Raw genomic sequence first — 23,568 nt, forward strand, 5'->3', positions numbered from 1 at the left:
CCGATAGATTGTATTTTCGTGTATTTTTTTTTCAAATACCTAACTTTTCTATACAAGTAAACAGAATAGAATTGAACCAGAAACCCTGCTGCTGCGTTGCGTATTGACGAGGATCGACTTATCAAAAACGACAAGACCAATCAGCTAAAGGGATGAAGCCTGCCGCAGGAAATCGCTTGTGAACACCAGGCTTAAGACTTTTATTCTATATTCTCAATTTCATTAGAATCTGGAATCGGTTCCACTTTCGCCAAGTACGACACCCAAAATCCTATCCAAGTTTTTTCGATGACACCAAAAAGAATGAATAATTTAATTGCATCTTTTTTCGACAATTCCAAGCTGTCGATTTATACCTATATATACACCAAGGCCAGTTTTATTGACTGGTATTAACTTTAACCCGGGGGCTAACTTAATTCATTTTCAATTGAGTTAGCCCCCGGGTAAAAGATAATACCAGTCTATAAAACCGGGCCCAAGAGGACAAGTTACGGTGAACAGCCGCGCCGATACGTCGCCTTCTAAGCGTTCAACTGTATCCTTTTAAATTTTTTTTTGTTTTGTTAAATCCAAATGCTAGAACTCAAAAGCTGTTTAAGTTCTTACTCTTGAATAACTTATCAAGATTTGTAACAGAAAACCGTCGCGCGGTTTTGAGGAATATTTTGACGGCTCGAAATCTTACCGAGGGTGTGTGTCGAATAACATAATCTTAAATTCGGAAATACGACTTGAGGGCTCAATCTCTGAATTTAAACGCATCATTAGAGCGTGGATCCGTGGAAGTTAGCAATATTAGGGTCACGCGCTAAAAAAAATGTATTTTCCTTCGTTAAAATCAGATTTGAATGAACCTTACGATACCGCGCTGTTATACGGTACAGCTTAGAATTAACTTAAGGTATAAATTGCGCGCGCGTCGTTAGCGTGTTGACGCGTCGCATTTTCGTTGATCGTTCCAATAATGAAACGCGTCGTATAGACTGGTTACCGCTCTCTATCAGCAATTAGCATATTGAATGGGACAGGCAACCAGTCTACGCGTCGTACACGCGAGATTGTATGGAACGCCATCCTAGCAAAAACTCTACATCGCATTTTAACAACGTACTCGCAATCTTACAACATCTTATATCGTACACCAGGTGGCGCTGGGGTTTGATAGTATGCCTATAGAAATTCACACACATAAAACTACTATGAAAAATAATTCACTCCAGCGCCACCTGGTGTACGATGACGAGGGCATACTGTTAGAAATTCAACGCTGGTTGCAAGGTTGCGAGTTGGTTGTAAGATTGCGAGTGGGTTGTTAAAATGCGATGCAGAGTAATTTTTGCTAGGATGGCGTTCCATAGATTGGAACAAGTTCATCGGATACATCGATTTGCGGTACACGCGTTTAGTATATTTCCAAAACGCCAGCAATCAATTTCCGTTTTGCAAACGAAACTGAAAATCAACGTTAACAATATTAGGTCAATTCTAAACTGTACCGTAACTTATGCGAAAACAAATGATTGTCTGAGGAGGTCGATATTTCTCGGACAAAATTTTCGAGCAAGCCTAACCAGAAGCTACGTATACGTATATCCCTGATATGATCGAGCGCCGAGTTGCAGTTCGTGACCACCACCTGAAATGATGGAAATTAACGATACAAGTTACAAGTTACGAGTGAGTTTATTCATCGTAATCAAATGACACGATCGTCAACGAACACTGAAACGGTAGAAAAAGAAAACAATATATATACAATGTACATATATACAATACCAGAATTATACAAATATATACAAGAAAAAGTGCACGAGACAATTACCGTACTGCACAAACATAACTTCGAGCATCAAATTAAATATGATATTCTTATCCCGATTGGATATAGTTGCCCAAATTTACCAATTCCGATTAACAACCTATATCATTAAGAATTCTATTTATATCATTTACACAAACATTAACCGGAATTAAATTTCTTCCTGAGATTGCTGAATTTGCTACACGTTAAGATGAAGTGCAGCTCATCTTCGACACAGTTACACGTATATCACAAAGCCTGTTTTCTCCTACCCAATCCCTTTCTATCATCAGTCGGTGAGATGAGGTACGGAGTTTGGCAATTGCACTTCTAATACTAAAATTCTTTACAATCGATAAATAGTTTACTAGCTGGTAAGACTGTTACAAGACATCGGCAAGGCGAACAACACGGCGAATTAAGAGTACCGGCGAACCTATAGCCTTCCCAATGAGATTCAACGCCTAATTCTGGATAGACCTTCCTTGTTCGTCAATCCACAAATTTTACACTCGTCCTCAAATCTTTTCGGGTGTATTTCTATCTCGAGATTTCCCGCGTAAACCCAACGTAGCTGCAAGGGAATCCCCGTCGTCAGGCTCGCCCGCTACTGACCTATAAATCAGTGCACAGCCCTTCCTTTTCTCTTCGATCCCGCCTCTCTATTTCCCAGATCAGTCTCGCGCTGCAACTCCTTCATCGCCTGATTGAAATTGAAATCTGTTTTCACTGCCATTATTTTTGACGTTATTTCGAAATTAAGTTAAGGAAGTTAAGGGGCTACACGGAGAGACCGGAAAGCCTCATATAAGCTGGAATCAGACGGAATAACAAGCAGCACTGTATACTTCCGTCGTTATTTTCCCCCCGTGCCTTTTTTTTCTAAACGACAATTTTTCTCTAAGACCTCACTCTAGTGTCTGGAGATTACATTAAATGCATCGACATTTCACAAAGTTTCCCAGACACCGATTTCCCTTCGCGGCGAAGGCCGTCGCTCTAAATACTTGACTTTTCCAACCGTATACGTGACTTTCATCCTCCAGTTTTTGGTGTTCCAGTCAAAGTCTACCCTGAATCTACCGCTGTTTCAAAGTCCTGTTACGTTCAGTTTTTAGAATTGAACAAGCGATTACCAGAGACTATAACTGCGCGGACACCGACGTAGATATATCGCTGTTAGCGGTTTGCGGTTTGGATGAACGGGTAGCAAATTCTGCTTAGCGATTAAAACTCCATAAAACTCGTTTCCACATCCAGAAGCAATCCTCAGAGTTCTATGTGAACTCCCGCACGTTCACGGCTACATTTAATGGCTGCGATACGCTGAAGTTTCGTTAGCAGTCGTGCGGTGACTATAACTTTCGGTATCCAGCGCGGTCCCAAGGCTGCGTGGGTTTACGCGGATATTAAACAGCCTAATCTCGCATCTCTAATTAATCGAAGGTCTTGCGCTAATCTGTTTAAATTCGACAGGGAAATCTTGCATTCGTTTAATGTTTGTAGTTATTGCCGTCGAGTTTGTAAACACTGAACTTGACGTATCCGCTACGTGTATTGAACCAGCTCCATTTCCGAGTACATATACGGATAAATTTGAACTTTTTAAACTTAGAATAGGAATGGTTTCCCCCTTGATCGAATAGTTGACTGATTGATCAGTTGATTTCTACCTAAAACCTGAAACCCAACAAACATGCCGGGAGCGAAAAGTATGTTTGATTTTGAAGTCGGTAATCGCAGTACGGACAGATATATAGTTGGATTTTCGGTGGATTCTACGTGATTTTATGTTAAAATCGATCGTACATTATTGAACATTTTCAACATCAGTACCGATATTAATTGGTCACTTCGACAATATTGCCCCACCGCAAGAATTACAAGAATTACAGATAGCATGATATGATTTCGTGGGGGATTTTTGAAGAGGAAACCATCAGTTTCGACAAAGGAGAATTTTCCTTAGAAAATTTTGAAATCGGTTCTCCAATGTCGTCTATTTGATGGCTGTCATGAAGGAATGATATTTCTTTATAAAATGAAAGAAAGAATTCCTAACAATTTTGAGGTCAGCTCAAAAATTTTAGGGGGACTAGCCCACTTGCCCCCTTGGATCCGATGGAGGTCCAATTTAAATAATGGCTTTTCTAGGCACAATTCCCTTCTTTCTAAGTATATTATTTCATGCCTTGCCAAACACTAATTATTCACTCACTCACCAATTTACTCAATTAACCTGTCCTCCTTTGTATATATACCCCTGTTTTTAGTCTATATCTCACACATGACGATGATCTCTAGTGTGAGAGCGAAACGTCGTGTTCTTATATTTTAGATCGTTTCAATAAATAAATTCTCGATTTTAGATTTCTTATAATTTTTAAATAGTAGGTTTTTATCTTATCAAAACAAACAGATAATGACTGAACAGAGCCAATATGGCAACGACCGAGCTGACTTTTGCGGCCGACGGAGTCCCGATTGAGTCATTCGGGTGAATACGTGTTGGTCACGTGCCGCAGTAGGCAATACCGGATGCACGTCGAGCAGACGATGCTATTCGCCTCCACATCGCAAGAATGAGAATCATCGATCGTGTTTTTATCACCGGATACTTTGACAGTCGACTACAACCGCCGCAAAAACGACTGCTTCATATATTAATTAACTCGGAGCTGAATTAATAGCCGTTAAAACCACAGCGGGCTGATATCATATGATATCAGCTTAATGTATCAAGAGATCGTAACGCGCGGTCGTTCGGGGAGGAAACGAGCGCGGTTGACGAAAACATTTTTATACCTCGGAAATCCAATTTTCTAGGTATCAAAGCATTAACATCGGTCGTGAGTTTGAGTCAATGGCTCGAAGATCCAAACCCGACTAAACCGGTGATCTTTAATTGTAGTTTATTAGATTTCACCACGAGTGATGGCAATTTGACAGTTTGAATGACTGAAAATGAAACTAAAATAGAAACTTTTCTGATTTTGAGAGTGTTTTGAGTTTCGTATATATCGTAGTCGAGCTCTAGAGTATAGAACTATTCTCTAGTATTCGTAGTCGCATCTTTCGCAGCTATCTCTGTTACATCGACAAAGTTATCTTCAACCTTGTAATAAGTTGTATTTCCAAAATCTCGATGTTTGAGATCAGGCAGCCAACAAAAATCCGCCCCAATCAGTCGCTCTCCGGTTCAAACCGGTTGGAAGATTGTTTGAATGAAACGGAACCGAATTTCCCAATAGACCGCGAGACACGCGTTCCTCGATCTATTTTCCTCTGAGAATTTTCTATTGGTTGATGACTTAGGCTCTCCGGTTTTGACGCTATCTGAATAAAGCGCACTAAAATTGCCGTTTTATTTGGCCGTGTTTTTTTTGTTGAATCGTAATTATTTCAGCGACGTAGGAATGCGCCTTATCCCCCAACATTTTTGACTGATCTAAATCTTTCAAATTCAGAGCTTCGATGCAACAGAAAAATGAATTTGTATCAAAAGATTTGTTTATGTTTGTATCAACCTTTATGAAAAATTCCGCCGTAAAGTTTCGGCCGTAGATGTAGTGTACCATTTTCCTATCGATTTAAAGTCCAACGCACACGGCACCGAAAAAACGTTTAGATGTTTTTTGTCAAGCCGTGTGGGGGGAGGCAAAACAAAAAACATTTTCTGAAAAACGTGTTTTCTGTTTCGGCGCAAATAAATGTTTCGCCGTGTGCGTTGGTCTTAAGAGTTAAACTTTTTTGTGTAACTGGGCCCTGACTTAGTAACAATCGAGGGTTTCTAAGGAGCTCTATCACGGGAAAATCAACCATCGCATTCTACCCTCGAATGGAAATCCCGAAAATAAATTCGCAGACTCTTTTCACTAGTAACACACACGTTCGCTGTAAATAAATCATCATTTGCCCATTTAATGACGATGTGACCGGTAGCTACACGTCGACACGAGAGAAACGGGAAGCCTCCGGCAGGGTACCGCGATGATGTTGAAAGCGTTTCTAAAAGGCAAATACTACTTTATTCATCGGGTTTCGAAAACGGTAAAATTCTCGTTTATGAATTATGAATTATGAATGGATGTGGCGATGATATGTACATATACGCTCAAGTAGTGAAAGGCGGGAGACTAGAGCTCAGCTCGCGGGGTCTCCTGAGAATTTCCGTATCTATTGTTCCGCGCAGTTTATTTTCGAGATGATAAGTTCGTAGATAGTTTCAAAGATATACAGAGAACTCTTCGCGGACGAGATGACGCTCAGGGCGGGTATCGACCTTAGCTCTTCGAAAAATAATGACGAACTGTAGGCGTATTTCGAAGAGGCGCAGCTTCCATTCAAAAAGCAATCGTGAATCGACGAACCGACTTTGAAATTGTGATATATTTTCAGGAAAAAAACCCGACAGGAACCTTGAAGCAAGGGCTAGGGTAGTAAGGGGGTAGGGATTTTTGGTCTCCCCCACCAATGTTTAGCAGCCTCCTCTGAAATTTGAAAAATAAAAAAGTGCTATCCCGAATTTGATGCTCAGACCGCCCTAAGTCACCATGAGACTTTGTACTTTCAGCACTCGTGATCCTAGAACCCCTTTAATAGGGCACTTTGCCAATTACCCCCCCCCCCCATATCTCAAGGCCGCTCCAGTGTCTGGTAAAATTGAAATATAAGAATGTTTGGACAATTTCGAAATGTGTCCATTTTGAAATTAAGGTTTCTAGATACTACGCGTGGGGTTTTCTGCTTGACATCGTCCATATAGGAACCACGCATTGCGCTGGCGGTTGAATTTAAATTTCAAAATCAACCGCAAATCGCGTCTCCGCTAGCAAAACCTGTAAAATGATTTTTATATCAGCAACAAATCGTTTTTATGGGGAAAGATAAATTTTTTTGCGTCGCCAAATCAGGCCTTATAACCTTAACGGTTTAAACGCCGCAGACGTTTCCCGGATAACGATTTGGGCCACCGTTTTTTCTTCAAATCGGTATCAATTTATACACGTTACTTCCCACACAAGTCAGGTATCATCTATAAACTGAAATATTGATATAATTTCCCGTATTTTCTCGCCGGCCGCGAAGCTCCGGCGGGATATGGATAATAAATCGTTATACGCATTTTACTTGCGCAGTTGTTTTTAACGACGATCAAAAAACGTGAGTTGGGTAGTTTTTTTTTCTATCCATGCCGGGAGTTCCGAGGGCGAGCGCGGTTTTTTACGAGTTTTTACGAGATTCCTGGAAACATGGAGTTTGATCTGTGGCCTACGCGTTGTCAGTTAGTCACACACAGCGCGAGGCCCGTGCCGCGGGGTTGAGCCGGTAGCGGGGGTGGATGGGTTACGTACATCCGTCGATAAAGTTCGCACATTCTCTCCGTATAAAACACGAAGTTGTTATTTCGCTCAGAACGCACCGTTCCTGAAGTCGGTTTACGAGAACGACATTTCCAGCCTCGTCATCCAGGATCCATCAAATTTATCCATAGGGGATTTAAGGGGGCAGCCATCTTCTTGAAAAGTTCCATTAGATAAAATCAGTTATAGGCAATTCGAACTCGATGATGTCATAGGGGGATTGGGAGGCGGAAATCTTTAGGAACGGTCTATCGTCCGAGGTAGCTTTGATCGTAATATACGTGAATCCTTTTCGTAAATGCTGCAGTCTGACCCGAGTAGGAACCCGAGGGGTGCAAGCAGTCGGCTTTTCTTCTAGCAGCACTTGTAGATCAAATTTCAGTAGATTGATGATGATATAAGATGTTGCCGGAGGTTGTTACCAGTTTCTGGAGGGGCGCTCTCCGAGATAAAATCCCTGTTTATCGGTTTACGGACGCGGGCGGCCATCTTTTCACAAAGACGATGCCATTTAAGGGTGTTTTATATCGGCGGCCGCCTGCTGTTTAAATTGGTCTGGTTGGAATTTTTTCGCGATCGGACAAAATTGCCGACGCGTTCAGTCAGTCACGTAGCGGTCGGACACTCCGCCGGCCGGGTGACCACGAAATCTACTCAACGCGACTATAGTAAGAGGTAGAGTATGTTTACTGTGTGGTCGCGTCGAGTAAACACGCTTCTAATACAACCGCCGCCGGTTTCATAAGATATAGCAAAATTCCACGGATAATCATGTGTCCGCGATCTTACAGCGCGCGTGCCGCTCCGTGGTCTGATACCGTGTTGATTGAAGTCAGCGTGCTAGGTGTTAATTGGGTGTCAGCAATTAAATTCTGGATGTCTATCATGACGAATAATCCTAATAGTTTAGTCTATCAGAGTCTCCTTGATATGTATAGGGACGACAGCAATAATAACTGTAATTTTATAACGGGCATTAAGACTCTACTCACTCATTTGAACTTTAATAACCTGCTGGAAAATCTAGGTGCCTGTAGCAATCCTGACTTCATTTTTTATAGCATCAAATCCAAACTACAAGAAAATTTCGTCTATTTTTGGAGGGAACAAGCTGCAAGTCATAACAAATTATCTTTTTACAATACGATTAAACAGTCCTACCAACTAGAAAACTACTTATTGGTTGTAAAGAATTTTAATATTAGGAGTGCAATTGCCAAACTACGTACCTCATCCCATCGACTGATGATAGAAAAAGGCAGACACCTGGGATTGAGTAGAGAAAACAGACTTTGTGATATATGTAACTGTGTGGAAGACGAGCAGCACTTCATCTTATCGTGTAGCAAATTCGACTGTCTCAGGACGAAATTTGATTTGGAAATTGGTGATGTAAATGATATAAATAGAATTTTTAATGATATAGGTAGTCAATCGGAATTGGTAAATTTGGGAAAGTGTATCCAATCGGGATTTGAATATTATGTTTAATTTTATGCTTGACTTATATTGTACAGTACGCTTTGTCCTATGCACTCTTTCCTGTAAATATTTTTGTAATCCTAATATTGTATATATGTATTATATTGTTTTCTTCTAATCCGCTGTTCATTGACGATCATGTCATGTGATTATAATGAATAAACAAACTTGAAACTCGTACCGACAGACGATATTCAGCTCGGAGATTCTAAAAATGAAAACGTCACCCTCGAGTCACCCACAGCGCTGCGCGTTAGGCCGATTTCCCAAACCGTAAGCAATTACTTTCTCTGAAACAGATCCACTGGAAAAGCATTCTTACGTACGTATCTATCGTAGCAAGTTTTTGTTTTTATTGATTTATTTAAGAGAAAAAGTTTTTTCTTTCGATTTTGATGTAGAACCACCCTCCCTCGGCAGGGATTCGAACCCGATGGCATCGCTACACTCAGCCACGGCACGAACCCTGCCACACTAGACCAGGTGCGCAGTTACATGCGCAGCTTTGCCGCGAAAAAACTTCCGGAAAATCAGATTGCTTGTTGTATAATCGCTGAGGTAATTTCCACGGAAGAACTATAAATGGGAAAACCGGGGCTAAAATAAAACGGGATATCTGATTGGCTGATAATGACATCATCTAAGCTGCGTACCGTGGCAATCTCGATGCCATCGGGTTCGAATCCCTGCCGGGGGAGGCCGATGTAGTACAAACTTAGCGCGTAAGACCGAATACCCACACTACCATCGAAACCTTGTGGACCCTCACTTGCAACAAGTGGACTGTTTATTACTAGCACGGTAGAGAAGAAGTCCTTCGTCGAAACGCAGAAAACAACGAACGGAGTGCATTTCGGTGCAGGGTCTGAAAACAAGTTTTTCGTAGCATGGTGCGGACGATTTTCGTATCTTAGCTGGTTCCCCTCGACGATACGGAACTGTTTTTTATTTCAAGATTTGATATATCCCCATTTCACTGTGCATGGACGCACGCGCGTGTAGCAGCAGATATGCAAATAAATGTATTGAATTGAATTGAATTGAAGGCCCCAGAAGTCAATATTTAAAAGACCGGCTTCCCTGCGCCACTCCCATTTAATCAAATCATAGTTCCGATTTTACAATTGATTTTTTTAATCACTTATCTATACTTAATCTAACACGAACGGTCGCTGAACGGATCGCCTATTAATTACATCGATATCAAACGCCCGCAGCGCGTCCGATGAGTGAATCCTTTTGTCACAATGAATCGAATGATTTTTGCAATTATCTCTAATCGACTCGTTATTGTTCTTCTAAGTCAACATATTTTCCCTTTGCGTAAATGACCAAAAAAATATCCGAAGCGCGCGGAAAACTGAATGATAATGGTCCGTACACGTTAATGAAACTAAATCCGAGAGGGAGAGAACGATAGTTCGACTATGGTTAATGAAATCATGATCATAATGATAAATATGTTAATAAATCCGGTGAAAATGCTAGTTATAATGATGATTAAATGCTACGAGTTGGGTTTAGGAAAAAATGAGGAAAAAATGTAATAGATTTACGTAGTCTAGTGGGTGAACGGAAAAGTGGCCGAGGAAAAAACGGCCAAGGAAAAGTGGCCGAGGAAAAAATGGCCAAGGTATTTGCCTAGGAAAAAATGGCCAAGGAAAATGGCCGTTGAAGAAAAGACCAAGGAAGATAAGATAGAAAACTAACTATCATTTCATTTACTACCACGAAACGAAGTTAGTTTGCTATATAAATTACCACACAATGTCAATGCATTTACCTCTGATGATTTAAGACTGTCGGTGTCCTAATAGCTTACTTTGGTGGTTTGAAATATGAATTCAGTTAATATATTAATAACCACTATTAAGTTTATTCTTTCACCACTTGTGACACTTCACCACGTGTCTATTCTTGAGATATTCATTGTATGTATTTCATTGTTTCAACTATATAGCATGCGTCGTGAAAAATAAGTAAAAAAATGAACGAATGAAAAGTGAAATGAAATTATATGTGAGCGTTATATCGATTTTAACTGTTTTAAGCCCCATAAAAAATAAATGATGTCATTAAACTATAATAAGCTTGTTGTTTTTATTAACATTGTCAGTGTTTGGTTTCGGCTCTCATTCTCATAGAATTTCCTTGGCCATTTTTTCCCACAATCAGTCTAGGGTGTTATTCAGAAAACGTGATTCAGGACACCTGTTAATTAACGTTGTTGTTTGAATGTACGTAGTTCGTATCTTCGGAGATGTTAACAGAGCGGTTGGAGATTCCTGTAGAAACCGGACTAAATATGGTAGGGAGAGATCACGTGGTTAAAACTTGGTATAGAAGAGAGTAGTTAAGTAAGGGATAATAGTAGGGAAGGAAGAGAGAGAGAGAGAGAGAGAGAGAGAGAGGGAGGGAGGGAGGGAGGGAGGGAGGGAGGGAGGGAAGGAGGGAGGGAGGGAGGGAGGGAGGGAGAGGGAGGGGGAGGGAGGGAGGGAGAGGGAGGGGGAGGGAGGGAGGGAGGGAGGGAGAGAGGGAGAGAGAGAGAGAGAGAGAGAGAGAGAGAGAGAGAGAGAGAGAGAGAGAGAGAGAGAGAGAGAGAGAGAGAGAGAGAGAGAGAGAGAGAGAGAGAGAGAGAGAGAGAGAGAGAGAGAGAGAGAGAGAGAGAGAGAGAGAGAGAGAGAGAGAGAGAGAGAGAGAGAGAGAGAGAGAGAGAGAGAGAGAGAGAGAGAGAGAGAGAGAGAGAGAGAGAGAGAAAGCGTTCGGCAGTGACGCGTCATTTATATCCGAGCGGCGACCAGCTATAGTTAAGTGCGTATGTAAGCATTGTTAATGCGGATGAATTCTGTGGGTGGTTAAGTTATTTCAGCGGTGCTTCGTACGTACAACACGCGTGTCTGTCATCATCGCCGCCATCGTCCTAATATGGATTTGTTCTTAGCACCAGCGACACTCAGGGATGTGATACAGACAACTTACAGGTAAACACATTCATTTCTCACGGCGGCTGTTTTTCTTTTTGAATGTTTTCTTAACCTTTCGAAACTTATATGCAGTATACGTAACTTATCACGCGTTTTGTTTTACCATTCTAGTTTTTCTAACCCGCTTCAAACCTTTGACTTATACCGATATTGTATTATCTTTCAGTCTTTTCAAAACTAAACCCAGCTTTATGCATAGGGGGTATAATTAAGAAATGTTTTAATAGACGTTGGGGCTTCACCGAATTGAGAATCAGGGATCTCGATAGCGTCGGGACTGTAAAAGATTTCACAGTTTGCCATCCCAAAATAATGGCCTGTTTGCCGTAACCCGACCGACCCGACTTCAAAGGTACCGAGTGAAAACTTTTTCGAAATAAGTTTAACTTTTGACATTGTTTCCAAATAAAAAAAGGTGACAAATTTTGTTTTTTTGCCCTAAAAGTTTGCAAAAAAATACTTCTACCTACCTACCGACTCATCCTGTAAACTTGAGTCGGTGTTACGGCCAACCATGGACGTATAAACAAGTTTGCACGTCCATGGGCAAGCAGACAATTATTTTGGGATGGCCTAAGGATAGAAAAAAGGCTCGGCCAGTTTTGACCGGTCCCAAGTCACGAGTTCAGGGTACACTTCAGTATTTCCCACGCTACTTTCCCGTTTTTTTTTGTCGATAAAATCGAGGAGAGAATCTAGTCCACTTTCGACGCGGAATTCTCTCCAGAGAGAGAGTGCGCTTTCGGAAAATAGAAAATAGATGATTAAATCAAATTTTAGAAATGTTTATTCCGAAAATAGCCGTGTAAGAATGAAGCCGTAAAAAGAAGGCGCGATGCGTCGCAAAGAATGAACAGTCTATGGGAAGAATATCGTCTGAACGCATCTGACTGATTCTTCATCGAATAGTGTTCTCCTTCGACGTCGAATGAAGCCCGTAAAGTTTTCAGACATTCGTTTTCTATAAATGATTTTAATCAGTTATAATTTTATTTTTCATTTAACTTACACTTTCACGAAGTATGACAATACAGAAAAAAAAGAAGTAATGTTAAATGAAGGTAACAGTCAGAGCCTTAGGGGCTGTACAGGTCACTGCACCTAGGTTCCTAGAGTGCAAGGTAGCGAGTGCAGAGAATTGATAATAGTAATAACAATAATAATAATGATAATAATAATGATAATAATAATAATAATAATAATAATAATGATAGTAATGATAATGATAATGACGATGACAATGGCAATGATAATGATAATAATATATCTCCCTCTCCCTCTTCCTCTCCCTCTCCCTCTCCCTCTAGGGGATAGGGAGAGATTTATGGAGGCCGCCATCTTTTTGAAACGTTCCATTAAATAAAATCCGTCATGGGCAATTCGATGATGTCATAGGGGGATTTATGGAGGCAGCCATCTTTTTGAAATGGTTCATAGATATAATGATTCACAGATAGAGAACACAGAAAAACTGTTATTAAAAATACAAACTCGGGTCTGATAGGAAACATGATTAAACACAAAATTTTTACACCCGAAGAGTCCAGGGGCAGATCTAGGGGGATGTCAGGGTGTCTGAACCCCCCCCCCCCCTCCCTTAAAGAGCCCTCAAAAATTTCACCCCAAATTTTTTGGACCATTTTTTCAACGCATGAAATGACCGAAAGCACCCCCTAAAATGGTGTAGAACTATCAGGTCCGCCCCGGTAAAACAGCGAGATGGTGGAACAAGAGTATGGGAAAAGGATATAAGTTTTACAAACGAAGGTTCACTTTCTGATAGTAACGGTTCGATGGCCCTGAGAAGAAACTTTCACCGTTTAAATATTTCAATAAGAAGAAATCCTAACTTATCACGGTGATTCAACTATAGCTTTTAGCTAGTCGACTTAGTTAACGAAATTAATAATTAAAGTATTTCGTTTCGGGTTCGAGATTCGTATCGGGTTCGTGGGCGAGCCGTCTGCGGTGGTTTAGAGTTTCTGCATTGTAAGTAACGACTCGAGATTTCGACGCGTCCGTGTATATTGTTCATGAATTATTTATTTCCTTATTGTGTCGCCGACCGATGCGCGAAGTATCGCATTTTTGCGACTGCACGAAAAGATCGCTCGATTATATGTGTAGTCTATGGCCATAGGGCGTCAGCAGGGGCGGATCCAAAGGGATGGTGCATGGGGGGCGCACCCCTTCTTAAGAAAGTCAAGTTCCCCTGAAATTATACAGAAATTAGAAAAATAAGGAACCGATAGCAAAACGTTTTAATTCATAATCTTTTTCTCTTGTATTTCCGAAAATGAGTTTTTCGATGAGTTTTTTCTTCGGGGTGCCCTATTTTGGGGGCGCGACCCGACCTGAATTCGGCCTGAGAAGTTAGTGAGATACGTAGTATTCGGAGAAAAAGACTTGAATCTGAACCGAATGATATTGTAACTAGCGCAGTATGCCGTGAAGGCTGACTGTTTGATGGTGTCTGGTAATCAGTGCACAGGTTGCCTATGGTCAGGAAAGGTTTCTTCGATTGAGTTATAATTTACCTATTACGTAATGATAATCAAGACAATATTCAGGTTCCGGCGCACGTTATGAAGCAGCACGCCCATTCGAAACCATGCTTCAGTCGAATCGTGTGTACACTCAAAGGTGCCAACAGGGAGGGGCCCTTATGAACCCCCTAAGGCGCGTTCACACGACGAAATTTAAACCGATCTTAATTGTGCCCGGTCCAATTTAGACCGGACCGAGCGTTCACACGGGCAAAAATACCGTTACAAATTAGACCGGTCTAGTGTAGACCGGTCTAACTAACGACACTTAGAGTTTCAGCGTGATGGAATAAAATCGAATTCGCAAAAATGTCTAAACCTGAAAGAGGATCGAATTGGTCAAAATGAAGAATGTCTTGCTCTACTTGGAATCTGGAAGCAAGACTTCATCCAGGCCCATATTTAGCAGATGGTGACATTTTGTGGGCCCGGTGAATAGCGATTTTATCAACGCACATCAAAACGCCGTGTGTGAACGCTCACCAAAATTTGGTCCGCTCTAAATTTGGACCGGACCAGGTACGGACCCATTCAGACCGGTCGAACTAGCTGTCGTGTTAACGCGGCTTTTTCCAGGCGCTATGTTTTTGGGTGCTCGCTGGGTCCGTATATTGTTGAATTTTTTCTTTTCCATATTTTTCTAATTTGATTTCTTAATTTCGCGTTCATATCTCTGGGGATTGGATGTAGAAACAAAGCGAAAACATCGATATATTCGGCTAAGAAATTGTCTTTTTCACGATGTCATTTATTTACTGCAACAATGCGGTGATGATAATATAAATGCCTTTTTCGCGATGATAATTCAACTTGAATAATAGTTCATCTCATTCAATAGGTCATTTCTCATAGATTTTTTCTGACAGTCTGATGTCAGCGAAATATCTACGTTTTTGCGTTTTGAAATCGCTTTAGCTACTGCTCGAGAAATACGTTTAACGATTTCAAAATGTCGACTGCCCATATTCGACTGGCGTCGTAATAGCAGCCGACATCCCCGCAGAAATTCCTGGCGACGCCCATGGCACTAGCATGTATCGAATTGGTTTTTTGCGCCACGGCACTGGACAAATTGGATAAGTTTAACATTCTAGTCTTGGCCAACATCACCAACTGGTGGGCTGACCGAATAAAAAATCACTGAAACGATGTCTAGAGTTCCCAGAAAATCAATACTATTTCAGATCTCTCTCAAACGAACTATGAATATTTAATAATATACAGAATTTTATGAATCTTCATCTTGCAATTGTACAGTAAATGCAATTGTACCATTCGTTATAACCGTTCGTTATTTCCAGTGTTCAGGCGCGGATCCAGGATTTTTTTTCAGGCGCGGATCCAGGATTTTTTCCAGTAGGGGGATTCATAAAAAATGCCGACTAAAATCTCTGATAGGGGGCCTATACGGCATTTTGTTTGGCCAAACGTAAGATGATATGGTACCGATTATGTAGTACTGTCTGCCCGCTTGTCTTGAGTACATTCTTCAAGAAAACGATTAAAATCTTTTTCTTTTGGTAGCTGAGCAGGGGGTTCATGACCCCTGAACCCGACCTCCCCTCTGGATCCGCGACTGGTACTAAATAGATAAAATTTTCTTTCTTGGGACAAAGTTCTATATTTGTTATATCCAATGAATCGTTTAATCCGAGTTCGCCGTAACGAGGTTCGACAGTACAGGAAGACAAGGCTGTTTGTAACTCTGGCGAACCCCAATATATATATATATATATATATATATATATATATATATATATATATATATATATATATATATATATATATATATATATATATATATATATATATATATATATATATATAATTATATATTAATTATAGTGCAAGTTGCTGTCTTTGTATGCGAATGCGAATTAAAAGTATTAGAAACACGCCCTGCCAACATATTAGTGAACTGTTAACTGTAATTCCAATGATGCTCTATCTTAACATCACGTTCAATCTTCTACTTGCAAATCGACAACGAAAGCTTCGCCTAGTGTTCGATAATTCATTCATAAAGGGTGCGCGCGATACGGTGTTTGTCGCCTCGAGGAAACTTTTACCGAGTCGGCCGGCTTGACCCGCGCGTGAATGTTGACTGTTGAATCGATAACGACATAGGGGGCAACACTGTAGTTCATAGGTCCAGCGCGCGTCAGATATAAGTTCTGAAATACAGTCAAAGCTCGTTATATACCGCTATCCGTAATACTGGCCAAATTCAATAATTTCCTTGTGCGCGGTTTATTTGGTATCTATATGTAAATAGCTGGTCGTTATACCACCTTTCACCCTACGCCATAACGCCGACGAAATCCTACAACAGTCCTATTCAAACTCATAGAAAAAGAAAACATTCGTAATACCGCCAACGATCTTTCGTCAACCACGTCTCCAGTCGTTTGGTTCAGAATCGATACATGTGGTTAGCAGCATCACACATTTACTGTACTATTTCTTCTATTATCTAAATGAAATCAGCTAAGAACTTTCACCCTTTCCTAAATTAACAACAACTAATGTCACCTAATGTCTAATTCTGGTCAATAGTCACGTCTCGTGTACTATGCCAACTCCCATACCGCCACATTCGTTATATACCGCCAAAATTGTGACGGTCCCAGAGCTGGCGTTGTAACGAGCTTTGACTGTGTATTCAGAAGTGGCTTGCGTTAGGCTAAACAAAATGATACCTTGTTTCTCCACAGCGGCCGGGTCATTTTTGTAAAACGCGATAGAATGTTTAATCAGTTCATTTCTATAGCTGCCGGGCCCGTTACGGCAAAATTGATCACGATTTAGAAAAAAAAGTATACATGGTAGATAGGCGGCCGAGCTCAGCTGAAACGAGAAACAAGGCATCAATTTTTAGCCTTACATTGTAAAACAACATCGAACGCTATACCCGGAAAGTAAAATTAGATCTGTAGAAATGGGTTCCGAGTCAAATTAAACCTATCACACCGGTACTGTGCAACTGGATCCGGCCGGAATCGGATCCGGATTCAAACCTATGGAACTGGAACCAAATTAAACCCAGACGACAGTCGAACTGGATCCAAAGCCAAATTAAAACCACACAACTGTGGAACTGGCATCAAAATAAACCCACAAAACTGTGGAACTGGGTCCAGAATCAAATTAAACCCACAAAGCTGTGGAACTGGGTCTAGACAAATCAAGCGCGAACAACCACTGTGGAACTGGGTCCAGATACAAATCAAGCCCGCACCACGGTGGAACTAGGTCCAGAGTCAAACTAAACCCGCACAACTGTAGGACTGGGTCTAGTCAAATTAATCCCACGCAACCATGGAACTGGATCCAGAGGCAAATTACGTAAACCCTGGACACAACCGTGGAATCGGGTACATCAGTCAAATTCGACCCAGAAATGGAACTGGTACCAAGTCAAATCTTCGTGAAGTGTGGATAGGTTTGAGGCGTGTTTACAGTCAGGCTTGTTCAATAACAAATGTGATGAGTATTAGGAAGTTATGGGACACGAATTAATAGAAGTGTCTGCCACTTTCATTAGCTAGTAACCATCCAATATTTAGATATAACATCAACAACAACAACAACAACAATCGCCTTGACACTAATCACTGGATGGGCAAGGTGATATTCGGACTGACCCATCCTCTTCTTAACTGTATACACTTAATCTATTAGGTCTTTATTGAATGTAATCTGGTTCCGCAGCTATGCCACCTGGTGGCATGACTGTAGAACTACATAAACAACGTTTGTTATGTTTCGAAGTGCTTTCATCTACTGTTTTTTGTAAATAATTGTTAATACTGATTTTTCCTCCATATACCATGGGAATGGTTGGAGTGTAATAAATATTCGTATTCGTATTCGTATTTCATTTTTTTAACTGTAAATAACTAACCGAATTCCGTAAAAGCATCTGAATTCAAGTACCTTTCGGAACCTTGATGTTTAAAAAAAATCCAACTTTTAAACTAGCTAAATTTATCAAATTAGGTCTAGATGTATATAGATTCCTCCGGTAGTACGTAAATAGTATGTTGGACATAACGTTTGTTATGTTTCATGATACCCTTATTTCCCATTTTTGTAAATAATTGTAAATACGGTTTTCTTTCCTCCATATACCATGAAAATGGTTGGAGTGTATTAAATATTCGTATTCGTATTCATCTTAAAAATATTAGCGTATTGTGGCATTAAAAATAGCGTTATTACAGGTTTGTATGATCGATTGCCTCTAAAGATGACCTTCTCCAAAAAAAATAAGCTAACAACTAGGCAATCTCATGGGATCTACTAACAACTGTACTGGTGGCTGCCAAAATTCGAACTCTCTCCCTCTCTACTCGTTTTCCAACTTAACTACTCTCTCCCTCTACCAAGTTTCAACCGAGTGATCTCTCCCTACCAAATTGAGTATGGTTTCTACAGAATCTGCAACCTCCATCAACCACTCTCCGACTAGAAATACATTTCCAACCACCAACACTACATACCAAGTTTCTGAATCATGTTTTCTGAATTATTCCCTTAGACTAAGCTATTTACATTTCTTTTTTTTCTATTCGTTAAGACCAACTTCTCACATTAAATCATTATTTTTATTCGTTATTTGTTTCCCCAGACGTTATCAATATGTATATCATTATTCAATTAACCCTAGTCAACTATCGTGTATTCCTATATTCAAGCGATAGAGACGGGTTTTTTGTCATGGACATTTATCAATTTATAGTAGTCAACAGCTTTAGAGTGTAGATTATTGACGTCATTGTATGTTTGAATAGTTAAAACTAAATAATCCTCGCAGTTTGTATGGAGCACTTCCCTCACCTCTGACTCATCGAGTGACTCGTCGACGTTTACTTCAGAATCATCGGGAATAAATCGAAAAATTGGAATAAGACGTATACGGTTTACAGTTACGACCCGCGAGCAGACCTGCTTAAGTTACGACCTGCCGACCTGAGAGGAGGCCCTCAGCGACTGCGCCCCTACCCCAAGAAATTCTGAAAATTTAGTTTCATTTTTATACAATTTTAGTGCATTTCAGACCTAGATCAGTAAACGAGATAAGAAGCCTGTATTAAGTGGATTTTCAGATAAACATTAATTTCATAGATCAAAGAGGATTTTTCTCAGAAAATCCACGAAAAAGCAAAAAAGTGATTCAGCCTACATTTAGGATGACATTTCTCGATTGTTCATAAGTAAATAATATCCGTTGACATGTCCTATACTAATGGTTAAGTAATTGAATAATGCATGTAATTACAACATTTGATTTTGTCTGAGAGTATCCGGCGCAACACTAAGCTACAAAATGCAATGGAAAAACAAGACCATCAATTTTATCAAATTGTACACATAACATTTAACATTTTCTCGGCAGTTATGGTTGGACATAATATAGTCATCAGTATTAATTTCCACCCTGCGTCAAAAATTCTAACCATTCTAAACAGTTCTGCCGGTTCAATTTTTGACCCGTGATTTTCAAAAGGGCTCGTGGTCAGGTTCGAACCCGTCCCCCCTAGTAAGTCCAACCCCTGAGTGGTTCCTCCTCGACTGGTTTGACGAGAGGGTTCAACACCAATCCGTTGGCGACATACGAGACGTCCGTATTTCATGATTTCGAGTATTTATATCGAAATTCGAGTTATTATGTCGAAATCCGACTTATTATGTCGAAATCAGACTTAATGAACCGAATTTCGACATAATAACTCGAATTTCGACATAATGACTCGAATTTCAAGATAAAGTGAGAAAAAATTTATCTCTTATGCCACAAACGGGCTCCTGTACCAAAAGAGCGCCGCTACTAGTCGTAGAATATGCAAAGAGGCTTTGCTCACCGGTAAGAAAGCACTGCTTTCTTTTACAAATTCAATTTGATTCAATATCCATTTCACAGAAGGCAAATATAAAACAGGAAAAAAAATTTGAAAACGAGAGGGAAAAAACCAATTTACAAAAAGCACAAATCGCGAAAACACTGCTTTTGTCATAAATTATTCGCTTCACTGAAAAGTGGATCGCCTATTAATTACATGTAAAGTAGAAATCACTAAATGGGGAACCGGCACACTAGCTATCCCGTCAGATGGCGCCACTGAGATATCAGACGCACTCGATAAAATTAGTTCATTTTCTAGTAACTTTGATCTCAATTTCCGGTCTTCCAATCCAAAAATTCAAAAATCACGCGTCGAAATAAACCCCGATTAGTCTTGAGGGTTCATACGTGCCACGATTTTCGTATATCATGCATAGAATTTGAGAAATTATTGTTAGATTTTAATTATTGAGTTTGAGTAGAAATCCAGCGTCGACGTCGTACACTAGCGACACCAGGCGGATTATGGTGGAATTCTGCTTGCCACAGTAGCGTTACCGGTACCCCATTCGGGACCCAGTTCCACAGTTGTGAGTAAGAGTTAACTCTGAGTTTATGTTAGTTCATTTTCGATGAGTCAACTCGGAGTTAAATTTTAACCCGAACTGGACCCGGGTGACTATAGGGACTGCGCTCAGACTTCTCCGAATGAAGTAAAAACCGAATTTTGAATAAAACACGGTCATAAAAAACGGGTTGAATGGACTGAATATTACATTCGAAAATCCGGATTGAAAATTCCGAAATCAGTGAGTTCTGTAGTTCGATATATGATGACTGCATTGCGGAAGCCGACAACGTGTTGTATACGCCTAAAAATATCTGATAATTAGTAATTTAAGATAACGAACCAAGATTAACATTTTCGAAATATCATGCAGAGCACAAAAGTACGCGACAGTTATCGTGTTTCGACCGGTCATCAAATCCTGCTGGAGACATGTCTGAACAAGCAGATTGATTTAAGAAAATACTAAGGAGTAGGCTATGTATAGATATACAAATCATGCATGCGCGCAATTAAGACATATGAAACCACCTCGAAGATTGTATACACACAGGAATTGGCATTTAAACTTCCTCACGACAGTCGTCAAGTACTAATAATCCAAGCCTTTTTTGGTGAATTATTATGTATACATTGTTAGAAAGAGATTCTAGGGGAGAGGGAGAGGGAGAGGGAGAGGGAGAGGGAGAGGGAGAGGGAGAGGGAGAGGGAGAGGGAGGGAGAGGGAGAGGGAGAGGGAGAGGGAGAGGGAGAGGGAGAGGGAGAGGGAGAGGGAGAGGGAGAGGGAGAGGGAGAGGGAGAGGGAGAGGGAGAGGGAGAGGGAGAGGGAGAGGGAGAGGGAGAGGGAGAGGGAGAGGGAGAGGGAGAGGGAGAGGGAGAGGGAGAGGGAGAGGGAGAGGGAGAGGGAGAGGGAGAGGGAGAGGGAGAGGGAGAGGGAGAGAGGGGGAATAGATCAAAAATGTGTGATATTAATCGTTCTGTTGACTGTAGAGAGCTACCGTACGTATGTTGAAATTATTAATCACGACAGCGGATAAAGCGTGTTGAAAAGTAGGACACCGTGTCTCTAAAAGCAATATGTTTGGACAAATTTGATGCGCGGTGATGTTAAAATGCAGAGTTTAGAAAATAGGCGAATCCTGTGCCAGAAAAATGCGAAAAGACTCGTGGGTGTTTTGCGCGAGTCGGCCCCCTTCACCGCGGACAGGCTTTTAGGAAAGAAGTTCCCGTATGAATTGCAAATTATTCTTTTTTTTGTCAAATTGATCCCATCGTGACAATTGCTACTGGTCCTGATCTCAATTTCATGCGGAACTCTACCTTACTTTCTAAATGCATCGACTTGACAATATGACAAAACAAGCCATAGGCGACCAACGGTTCTCGGGTCCGAATTCGAAATTACCATGCGTTAGTTTGCATTTTGGATATGTTGTACCCAGGTCAAATAAACGAGTTTTGTCAAGTCACCGCTTGGTGGCGCACTGGGGCCATTCACTGCGTACTACCCAAGTTATTCATCAAAGATCGACCCACTATAATTAACGATAATTGACGAATTACTATGATTAACGAAGTTAGGAAGCTCACTAACGGAAGCCTGAGAACCAATAAACAAAATCGATATTTCAAAAAATGTTCTTTTTTCAAATTGCAGATTACATACGATTCTATTGACGACGAATCGACCAATGCAGACGAAACCGACGCCAATTTCCATGCGACTGATCTGCGTTATAGTAGTATTCAGCATAGTACAGTATTGTCGAGCTATGCCGGCCTCGGACGTATCAATACCGACCCCGGAATCGTGCAAAAGGCGCCCGGTGGCCATACGGATATCGTTCAATAACTGCGAGACGAAACGGCGTGTAGTGTTCGCCTGCAAGGGCACCTGCCCGAGCTACAGTCAAATGTCGTCCGGCGGCGAGACTATCGATCGATCGTGTAAATGCTGCAAGGAAAAAGGCGAAATCGAACACCGAGTCAAATTGCGCTGTCGTAACCGCGAAACTCGACGACTTCAGATCGTACAAGTTAAAATGAAAGTTCCCCTAGATTGTATGTGTCGACCGTGTTCTAATTTATTGAATCCGACGCAGGCGTTGCAATTCGGTGGTGAAGGGACCAGCGCGGGTGCCATGAGGATGAGGACCGCGGCCAAACGATCGTTGTCGCTGCCGCCGCCGCCCGCTTCCGGTTTCTACGATCGATACAGCAGCGATTACGGCAACATCGGCGACGACCTTGAAGATGACGTAATCGACGATTACCCCGATCGCGACCTGATCGTTTCGAAACGCAGATTGAGATTCGATTGAAATTTGTGAACCTAATTCCGATTCTAGTCGCATAACTTTCGATTTATATATTTTTGGCGGTCAGGAATGTTGTTGTTTTTTTGCTGCTGGAAAAATAAATTCAAAAAAGAAAGAGAAATTATTCTATTCAAATGAACGCGCTCAATCAATCTTTTGTAGATAAAACGGTTATTTTTCATTTTATTGTTTGAAGGCAAAGCAAAAATGGCGCACACCTTAAACCACTCGTCGTACCGAGGGAGTCTAAAGCTAATCGCTATGTATTCGTTTCACAACAAGCAAAGTAATGCATTTTGAACGACCATCCGTGAAATATATATATACGTTATGGTTGATGAGTGGCAATTTTGGGAGGCCTGGTCCAGAAGAAAGAAAATGGCAGTTTCCAGATGAAAGCAACCATTTCTAAGGCGACTATTGGGTGCACGCTCGTTATAAGATGGTTTATTTTTGTTTTGTTTTGAAGAAAAACATCTAAAGATAACCAGCTTATGGTCAGCCTTTTATATCTATATATATATATATATATATATATATATATATATATATATATATATATATATATATATATATATATATATATATATATATATATATCATTCATTTCTATCTTTAAATATGGACAAGACTTCCTGAAAAAGTCACTTTCAGGGGC

General features: G+C 40.7%; 1 protein-coding gene across 1 annotated transcript; it reads left to right on the forward strand.

Moving 5' to 3' along the window:
• Positions 1 to 11,609: 11,609 nt before the first annotated feature.
• On the forward strand, positions 11,610 to 22,997 carry LOC141912355 (bursicon-like). Its single transcript, XM_074803607.1, has 2 exons — positions 11,610 to 11,630; positions 22,250 to 22,997. The coding sequence occupies exon 2, from the start codon at positions 22,284 to 22,286 to the stop codon at positions 22,911 to 22,913; it is 630 nt and encodes a 209-aa protein (XP_074659708.1). The 5' UTR covers positions 11,610 to 11,630; positions 22,250 to 22,283; the 3' UTR covers positions 22,914 to 22,997.
• The last annotated feature ends 571 nt before the right edge of the window (positions 22,998 to 23,568 follow it).

The sequence above is a fragment of the Tubulanus polymorphus genome, chromosome 10 (genome assembly GCF_964204645.1).
Source record: "Tubulanus polymorphus chromosome 10, tnTubPoly1.2, whole genome shotgun sequence".
Taxonomy (NCBI): domain Eukaryota; kingdom Metazoa; phylum Nemertea; class Palaeonemertea; order Tubulaniformes; family Tubulanidae; genus Tubulanus; species Tubulanus polymorphus.

Bases quoted from the DNA above. Each gene is read 5' to 3' on its own strand.
- LOC141912355 (XM_074803607.1), top strand. From the start codon at position 22,284: ATGCAGACGAAACCGACGCCAATTTCCATGCGACTGATCTGCGTTATA.